The 10,235-nt window shown below is 44.3% G+C and overlaps 1 protein-coding gene across 1 annotated transcript in view; it reads left to right on the top strand.

Moving 5' to 3' along the window:
- Positions 1–10,235, top strand: part of CSMD2 (CUB and Sushi multiple domains 2) — a 972,861-nt gene that overhangs the window by 415,706 nt on the left and 546,920 nt on the right. The window contains 1 exon segment of the mRNA XM_006886423.1: positions 3,831–4,038. Within this exon segment, the coding sequence (XP_006886485.1) occupies positions 3,831–4,038 (208 nt within the window).

Raw genomic sequence — 10,235 nt, 5'->3', positions numbered from 1 at the left:
TGGTATGGAGAAAGGATACAGCCTTGACACGCTCTTTTCTTGATTTTGAACCATGAAGTATTCCCTTGGACATTTAGAAATAAGTTCTCCCTTCCCTTGAAATAGACTTTGACCCTGTAGAGTAACATTAATAAGAATAATTCAGGACCATCAAGAATGTTCCACCACTAGACCAATTGGCAGCACCATGATAGGTGAAGAGATTGAGGTTGTTAACAACTTTAGCTTAATTGGCTCCGTAGTCAACACTCTTAGAAGCAACAGTGTCAGTCTAGAGACTAAGGTGCTCCTGATCCAGGTCATAGTCCTCACAATTACTTGCTATGTATCAGACAGCTGGACAATGACTAATGATGACAGAAGAAGAATCTATGCCTTTGATTTGTGGTGCTGGAGAAGAGTCTTTAACATACCATGGACCTCCAAGAAAACAAATAGGTCTGGCTTGCAGAGGGTGAAACCAAGCTTCTCCTTGGAAGCTAGGATTTTTAAGCTCTATCTCACATACTTTGGGTATGTGTCCATAAGGTACCAGTCCTTGGAAAAGGACATCATGCTCAGAAGAGTGGAGGGACAGTGAAGGAGAGGAAGATCCCGGATGAGATGGATTGATTCAGTGACTAGGGTAATGGGGGTAAATGTCTTGGAGTCAGTGAGACTGGCTCAGGACAGGGCAGGCTTCAGAGCTGTTGTACATAGGGTTGCTATGAGTAGCAGGCGACTTGACAGCACATAACAACAACAAGAAGAATGTTTAACTTTATTTCCAGGCTAGATTGGTCCTGTATATCTAACTTGACTTCTCTGCTTGAATGTCCCATAGAGACACCCGGCGTCCGATGCCCATAATGGAACTCCTGCTATCTTCTCTCTCAGTTGTCTAGATTTGCTACAACAGAGATACCACAAGTAGACGGCTCTAACAAACGGACATTTATTCTCTCATAGGTTAGGAGGCTAGGAGTTCAAATGCAGGGTACTGGCTATAGGTGCAGACTTTTCTTTCTGTCTCTCCTGAGTTTCTTAGACCTGCATCCAGAGGACATGCACCAGTCCCAGCTTTTCTTTCATGGTGGTCCTACTCAGCTCTCTTTCCTTTTGTGTCTTGTAAGATAGAAGGTATTTCAAGCCACACCTCAGGGAAACTTCGCTTACATTGGATCATAGCTGTGGTGGATTAAGGGTGTTTCGTTCCATCTTTAATACTAATTCCTTTACCAGATCATGGGGAACCATTAGATAACTGCCATGTTACATCCAAAACACTGACAATCATAGCTCAACCAAATAAATATTTGAGAGAACACAGTTCATTGCATGGTACCCTTCATCCTCAGGTGTTCTACTCCTGAGTTTCCTGACACGGTAAATGAAACTTTTGTCCTTTCCAGAAGTTCATGCCAGAACCTGGAATCCAGCTTTCTTTCCTGCCTGCTAAATCCTGTGGCTTCTACTTCTTAAAAATCTCTCAAATCCCTTTCCCACCTTCCCCATGGCCTTAACTTGGACCTTACCTGGCCTCATCCTGGCTGTAGTGACTCCATGGCTGATCCGGAGCATCCTTCCCCTGCTTCACCTCCTTTATGCCACTGCCAGAGTAATCTTTTAAAGTGCAAATTTAATCACATCTCCTCTCCACCTTTCATCTGCAAGATGAAATGGAGGGAAAAGGGGAACTTAGCCTTTGTAGAGCATCTACCATATGTTGCTCCTTGGCTGATGGTAGGTAATGTCACATTAATTATACCATTGAGTTACCACCACAGATCATTTTGCAGAGAAGAAAGCAGTGGTTCAGAGAAGTAAATTGCCCCGGGTCATGTGGCTGGGAAGTTGTGGAGTCTAAATTTAAATGCACGCGTCTTGATACTAAAATCCATTCTTTCCAATCTACTCTGTGGCTTCCACCTTACTTACACTATAGCTGTCTCTGTCACGTGCCCCCTGGTACCTTTTCCACGTCACCACTCAACTTTTTCCTGTTTCATTTTGTTAGGTTATTTTATCTCAAGATATTTGCCATAGATATGCCATGCACTTTTAGATCTTTGCTTGTGATAATTATTTCCCCTTTTCCCTAAGATGCCCTTCTCTTTCTCCTCTATCTATCTAGTTGTTGTTGAGTGCCATCGAGATGGGATTGACCCAGAACCGAATACTCTAGCAGGTTTTCAGAGGCAGTAAATCACAAAGCAGGAAAATTTCCCATCTTTCTCCCATGGATTCATACCACTTTCTTTTGGTATTACAGCACAGCTTCTTAAAACTAGGCTACCAGAGAGCTACCTTGTTAATTCTTCAAAGCCTAGCTCTAAGCACCTCCTCCCTTTAGCCTTCCCAAACTCATTCACTCAGGCAAATTTATCTCCTACTTCAATTGTGTATCCTGGTGCAGATTGTTCTCTTGGGAGACAGAAGTTCTCACTGGTTAAAAGCTTAGGATGGGCACCAGACTGCTGAACTTAGAATTCTAGTTTTTTCATTATTATGAGATATGATACATTGTAAGATGTGCTCTATGAAGCAGCTGGCAGATTCCAACCATGTACCTCTGTGTTGGAAGCACAATTCCTTACCACTAAGCCTCGAGAGCTCTTATCCCTAGTATAGCAAGCATATGTTGCAGTTTATTATAATTGTTGTTTGTGCTTATAATCTATTATAATTACTATTTACAGTTATAGTTGTTGGGTGTCATCAAGTTGATTCCAACTCACTGTGACCTCACATGACAGAGTAGAACTAGCACGAAAGGTTTTCTCGGCTGTCATGTTTAAAGAAGCTGCTCTTAGGGTCATTCTCCCAAAGAGCTTGTGGGTGTGTTTGAACTGCTGACATTTCAGTTATCAGCTGAGCTTAACCCCTTGTTTTAGAATTACTTCCTTGTCCTCCAGGAGAGCAAGTTTGGAAAGCGTGGTTAATTTCCCCTAGGACACCCTTCTAGTAAACAGCAGAGAGAGAAAAAAAAGAATTAAATTGAAGTCTGAAGTATTTTAAACCTAGTGGTTTTAACTATAATATTCCAGTTCATTTTACCCCCCTGAATAACAAGTCACTGCTTGATTTAGACTAAAATAGCAAAGCTGTTCTTGATTATACTGTAGGGATGTCAAAGACATGATCCCTGCCTTTGGGGATCCTCAGTGGAGTTCAGAACCCTGAGTGCGAAGACAGACATGTGAACAGGTCATTTGAACATGGTGAGTAAGTGCAGAAGAACAGAGGAGAGAGTCATTGCAAAGAGCTTAAGGGAATCAGCTTTACTGTGACATGCTGATGGAGTTAAGTCTTGACCCATGAGAAGAGTGGTCTTGGGTATCCTAGGCAGAGGGGACAGGATGAGCACAAGACAGGTGCTCTGAACATTCCCAGGCCTGAAACATCCCAGGCATAGGGGACAGAAGGAAAGATTGCCATGCTGAGGGGTCTAGAATGCTTGTTGCATTTCGCTCAGGAAGTTGTGTTGACTCTTTGTTGTATTTAACCACATCATAGGTTTAGAAAGATCTTGTGGTTGAAAACTGCCTGTTTACTGCAATGGTGATATGTGACAGCTGATTTCTCCTTCCATCTTGGTCATCCCAGGAGAGTGTGCCCTCGCAAACCAGAGCTCAGATTCCAGCCATGCTGCACATGGACTGCAAAGCTCAGAGCCTGGGTTTCCTCGTCTGTTAAATGAGAACAGTGTTATCTGAAGTTCTCATGACAATGTTTGGCACATAGTAAGCCAAAAACAAACAAAACTAACAGCTGTGAGTGAAGCCCATGGTGAGTACCAGGGACTGAGGATGGAATCATTCACATGAGCTTCCTTTTCTCTGTGCCCACAGCGGACGATGCCTGTGGCGGAACCCTGCGGGGCCAGAGCGGCATCATCTCCAGCCCCCACTTCCCCTCGGAGTACCATAACAACGCCGACTGCACGTGGACCATCCTGGCTGAGCTGGGGGACACCATTGCCCTGGTCTTTATTGACTTCCAGCTGGAAGATGGTTATGACTTTCTGGAAGTCACAGGGACCGAAGGCTCCTCTCTCTGGTAAGCACCCCCTTCTCACCTCTCCTCTCTCTGCTCCTTCCAGGATTTACCAGGATCCACACAGTCTCCTTCCTTCACACTTGGTCAAAGACCTCTTTGCCTCTTCCTAAGGGAGACTATTGGAGTGTTTCATTTCAACATATTGCGAAGTTATTGCATGGTTTTAGAACCAGGGTAGAGTTTTAATGCTTTTGGTATCTGATGTGAAGCATGTCCTTGCCAAAGAATTTCATGATGAGTGGTGGTTGAGTAACTTGCATTAAGACTTAAACTGTTCAGGTCTTCAGTAAAATGATTTGAAATGTAGCTCCATCTCTGCAAGATGTATTCATAGCACCCAACAAAGGGAACAACAGCACCTTAAGTGGACATTGCTCGTCCCACTCCTGGCACCCTGAGACATCTGAAAAGCATAATGCCTTGATTTCTGAAGAGAAATACAATCTTTTCTCTTTTATTCTGGCTCTGCTAGAAAGTGTGGGCTTTTGTGTCTTGTTGCTGTGGAAATTCACAGATCCTGGCTGGCTCACCAGGAGATGGGTAGTTGAAAACTTATCTTATTTACTTATTTTCTCCCCGACTTGCAATCACTCGCCATGCTGGCTTAAGGAAGTGGCAACTTGGCCAGTGGTGATGTGGTATTTAGAATGCTGTCTCATATTCCTGTCAAGGCTGCCACAGGAGGGAGAGTCAGTGGAAGGATGTGTCTCCTGATGTGCTCTAGACTAGGATGGGGTAACTGTGAAGCCTTTGCTCCTACAGTGCCAGGGCAAAGTCAGGGCTCAGCCCATGGGGATAGAGGAATGTCACTAAGGCTTCTATGTGAAACAGAAAGTAGGCGCTCCGTGAGTCAGTCAAGGACGGTGTACCAGGAAGAGAGCGACAAGTTAGGTGGTAGAGCAGTGAGTGCTCCTGCAAAACAACTGGTGGATGCAAGCCACCTGCCGGCCTTTGAGTTGGCAATGCAGCTATCCACTAGGCCATCAGAAAAGACCTGTTTTTAATTGTTGGATTTTTTTCCCCCTCATTGTCAATTTGAGAGATAGATAGATAATAGGGATAGATAGGTAGATGATAGATAGATAGATAGATAGATAGATAGATAGATAGATAGATAGATAGATGATAGATAATAGATTTGGAAGCAGGAGTGGCATCCACTTCCTAAACAACCTGCCTCTGGAAACTCTATGAACTTTGATAAATGTCGATAGTTATAGAGGGGCTTCAGCCCTTTTGTTCATAGGGTCACTATGAGTCATGCTCAACTTGATGGCAATCAACAATACAACAACTATATATATAATATTATATATATATATAATATATATATAACTTTAGGAAAATATGGAATGATATAGAGAAATTTTTAAAACAATTACCCAAGTTTGATACATTCCCTCTCGGCTTTTTGCTTTGCCTGGATCAAGTTAGCTGGGATTTTTTTAATGTTTTAATATTAAAAAATGAAGATCTTAATATATCTGTAATTATTTTTAACAGACTTTATTTTTAGAGCAGGTTTTGGTTTACAGAGAAATTGTGCAGAAAGTACAGAGTCCCATGTGCCTCTTCCCTGCACACTGCTTCTCTTATGATCAATGTCTTGCATCTGCATGGTACATTTGTAACAACTGATGAACTGATAGTTGTACATTATGATTAGTTAAGGTCCAGAGTGTCTATTAAGATTCATTCTTGGAGTTGGGCTTTGACAAACGTGCAGCGTCTTGTGCCCCACATTACAGCGTAGGAAAGCATAGTGTCGGAGGTTGTAAATCGCAGAGAGGCAAGGAGCCATCTTTCTCCCGAGGAGCAGCAGAATCTGATGGATTCAAACCTCCTCCCTTCGGGCTGGCAGCGCAACTCTTTACTCACTAGGCCACAGGAAATCTCTGTTGATATATGATTAGAGTCCAGAGTCTATTAAGGTTCCCTGTTGGAGTTGGGTTTTGATGAATGTGCACCGTCCTGGATTTAACATTGCAGCTTTTGTAAGGGGTAGTTTGAGAGGCCTAACTGTACGCCCCAGATTCCTCATCCATCCTTCCTCCTCCCCTGGAAGTGCTGGCAACCGCGGATCTTTTTACTGTTCCTCTAGTTTTTCCTCTCAGTTACCCATTTTTAACTTAGCATTATATCATAAAACTTTTTTTTCTGATATCATTATGGAAGCCTACAAAATATAATAGATGTGATAATGGGACCATTTATTGAATATTTACTACCAATATGTACCAGGCTGACTCTAAGCTTTTTACAACCGGAATTTCATTTCCTCTTCATAATAACTCTATAAAAGCAGGTACCAGCATTTCCCCCACCCCCACCCCCATGGAGCTCTGGTGGCACGGAGCTTAAAGCGCTCGGCTGCTGAACAAAAGGTTGGCACCTTCCTCACAGGGAAGGAAGATGTGACCGTCCAGTTCTGCAGGGACTGACAACCTCAGAGACCCTCTAGGACAGCTCTGCTCCGCGCCAAAGAGGCCCTGCGAGTCAGAATCAGCTCGATGGTGACGGGCCTGGTTGCTGTCATTTTGCTCATTTTACAGAAGAGACACAGAGCAGTTACAGTTCATGTTTGAGATTCTGTTACTTGAGTCTAGTAAGCAGCAGAGCTGGGTCTCACTCAAAATGCACGAGGTTATTTCATGGCAGGACAGTATGTCCTTGGAAGGTTGAGCCCTAATTTTGTATGGAAATGGAGGAATTCCTGCAAGTGATTCTCTCAACTTCTTGTCTGCTAACCACGAGTCTGGAGGTTCAAGTTCATCCACCTGTACTTCAGAAGAAAGGCTTGCTGATTTACTTTTAGCAAACATGTCCACTGAAAGCCCCAGGAAGCGTAGTTCTACCCGGACACACATGAGGAGATTGGCATGTGCTAGAATTATTAACTCAATTGCTTTTACTGATTTTACTTAACCAGATCTCACAGAAACAAAAGCCGTGACAGCTATCTTTGCCAGTTCTGTCTTTCAGTCCCGAGGTCTCTTCGACTCACTTGTTTATCCGTGAGCCAAATGGTCTCCCACTGCTTCTGTCCCCCCCAGGTGTGAGTGCACACGTTGTCCAAACTTCTGGAGTGAAACAAATCTGAAAGAGTATTCCTTTTCCTATTAAGTCACTCAGTGGGGAAGGAATTAAGCAGAGGAAATCGTTTGGGGAGTCATTCAGAACTCTCTGCTATAAGATTAAATTATAATTATTTACAGGCTTGGTGTCACCACTGCCAGGCAGGATGCATTTGTTGTTCTAATTTATACTTGCTTAGCAATTATGGGTAAACAAACGTGGAGGCTCAGGTCGTCTGTGTGTGAGGACACAGCTCTCTCCTTTGCCCTTTGCCTTTATGGGTCCCTGGATTCCTGTGAAAATTTGATGCTGCAGGTTTATGAGCAAACTGCTTTTATTAGCATACATTAAGATTTTAGGCTGTTCTCCTGAGTTTTGTGTCAAGGCATTGAAAGACAGCAGATCCTGTGGCAAAAGATGAATCTGAACAGCTGAGCACCCATCTCCTACCTCACCCATTGAGAAGGCAGGCCCCCTTAAGAGGGGAACAACAACAACAACAACAAAAAATAAATCCACCACCTCTGTCACCAAATAACAGGCTCAGCTAGACTGCCCCTGACTCAGTTTCCTGATCTTTTCCTCCTCCCTGAGTCTTGATGAGAAAAATACTGTGAGCGTTTACAGGGAGAGTTCCAAACAACTGAGGGAAAAGAAACATGAGTTTGGTAAGTTTTATTATGCCAAGTCAGGATATTAGAAAATAAAACCTGCCAATTCCTCAGGACATTATTTCCATAAACAAAGGACCATTTAAAGTCAAAATCATGGCAGGGTATAATCAGTTGGCAACCTTGTGCTGATATCATCCAAGGGGGTGGAGAGAAGCAGGAAGAAATAGCAGTGTGTGCCCGTAACTATAGTGGTGGGTTATAGTTGTGTGTCTATACTAGGGCACTCATTTCTCCTGTTCCGCTGGTCCATGACCACAGCCTTTGGAAATCCAACAATATGTGGTTTGAACAGGGAGAGGTTGTTGCTATGGTGAGCACTGAACCCTGTAACCTGATGTGCTGAAAGATTCCTAAGTATTTGAGACTTAACTCTACTTGAAGTTAATTGCTTTTTCAGTGATTGACCAGGATCAAGAGCTGGGTTTGAACTGACTGAGGATTACCATTCAGGCAGTAGATTTGATATCACACGATGCGTGTGCACACACCCCCAAATTGCCCACATGTACGCATCACACACACATACGCACTGTTACTTGCTATCTAGTCAGCTCGGACTCCTGGTAACCTTAGGTATAACAACAGAAGCGACAGTCTGGTCCTGTGTCATCTTCTTGATCCTTTATATGTGTGAGGTCACTGTTAGGGCTGTTGTATCAGCCCATCTCATTGAGGGTTTTTCTACCTGTCACCATTCATTAACCACATAAGCACCTAGTGTACTCATACCACTAGGTCAACACACCCGCCCCATGTTGTTTTGGTTGTTATGTGCTATTGAGTCAAAAACAACTCACAGCTGACCCTCCAGTGGATTTTCAGAGGCTGAAATCACATGGGATGAGATTGCCCACCCTTCTCCCACTGAGCAGCTGGTGGTGGTGTTTGGGTTTGGCAGTGAAGCTTCTTACAACTAGGCCACCAGAGCTCCCAAATTCATCCATTCAAATTAAGTCATGACATGCAAATACCATCAAGTCATACACACAAACTGCACACACACACTTTCAAGATACACACCTATACTTTTCTAACAAGTGCACACACATTTTTTCCTGTATCACTAAACTAAATTTTGGCTTTCCGACCCTTCTTGAATGGCAAAGTGGTCAGGGGCCTGTGTTTTCGTGTGGCCCTGATGTGATTGGGCCCTATTCCTCGCCGTTCTTTTCTGGAAAGTGTTCACCATTGTTAACACTTCTCATCAGGAACCTGGGTGGAGTGCTGTGACTGGGGCATTGGGGAACACTGTTTTGAATCACCCCATGGTCACTGGAACACCCTCACTGCCTCTTGTTAATGAAGCCAGAGGGCCCAGCTGGGATTTCCCCTCTCTGCTCTCCTCTTATGGCAATTTCTCCCAGTAGCAGGAAGTGTAGGTGGTTCTGGGCCTGACTTGCCATTAGAGCCACAGCCACACTTGTCCTGAGGATCTGAGGAAGTGCTGGATGCAGGACTGTGTTTGTAGGGAGGGAGCTATTTGTAGTGAGAACAGTTGAAAACTCCTGCCTCATTCTTCTGTATCAGTAGGTGGTATTTCTGTGTAGATGTGCAAGCCACCACCCCATTTCTTGGCTGTCACCCGTGAACGTCATTCTTTCTTCCTGACCTCCTTTCACTACTATTTTTCTTCTTGTTTCACTGTGGTCACGTGGGCCCTACCTGTTCATCCCCACGCCCCTTAGTTCAGCCCCACCCCCACCCCGTGTCCAGCCTCCCTTCATCTTGCATTTCTACAGTGAAGCCCTGTGTTTAATTATGGCAGAAGACCAAGGCCTCAGGAGGAGGCTGCCCTTGAGCTGAGCTGGAAGGATAGATGACCCTGCTGAGTTGGACATGAGTGGGGCAGGGATGCTGACTGTCCTTCCGGTTAAGATGCAGGAGCTCACCTGATCTTGGAGGTGCGTCTGAGAAGAAGTGGTCCCAAGGGTTCTCCAGGGAGAAGCCTCCTTGTTATGACCCCACTGTTGGTCTGTGCTCCATGCTCTGAGCCTCAGAGCCTCTGAGCTTCAATGGATAATAGAGGGTTTGAGCTCACTCCCTGCCTTCTCTGAGTCCTGTATCTTTCTCTGGATCCTCTAGATAAGTTTCAGCTGTTTTCCAGAGAGAAAAACCAGCAATCAAAACAGTTTCCATGGAGTTACATCGTCTGTAGAGAGCTGTGCTGCAAACCCAAAGATAGCATCTCACGGTTTGAATCCACTGGTGACTCTGAGGAACAAGGATGGGAAAAGTCTCCTCCTGTGTCATTTACAGCCTCAGAAAGCCTGCAGGAAGGCCATCTGTGGGGGAGCTCTACCTACATACATAGCGATGAGTTTTAAGTTTGAGGGACTTTTTGAAAACAAATCAGTTTTTCTCAGTCTTACCCCCACCCCAATGCCAGCCTCATTCTACAACAGTGGCACCATATAGCATTTGTCCCTTTGTGACTGAGATACCTCACTC

Source organism: Elephantulus edwardii, unplaced genomic scaffold (genome assembly GCF_000299155.1).
Source record: "Elephantulus edwardii isolate Elephantulus edwardi_28Jun2011 unplaced genomic scaffold, EleEdw1.0 scaffold00049, whole genome shotgun sequence".
Classification (NCBI taxonomy): domain Eukaryota; kingdom Metazoa; phylum Chordata; class Mammalia; order Macroscelidea; family Macroscelididae; genus Elephantulus; species Elephantulus edwardii.
Note: the sequence above shows the minus strand (reverse complement) of the source record. Positions and strands in the feature narration are given on the sequence as shown.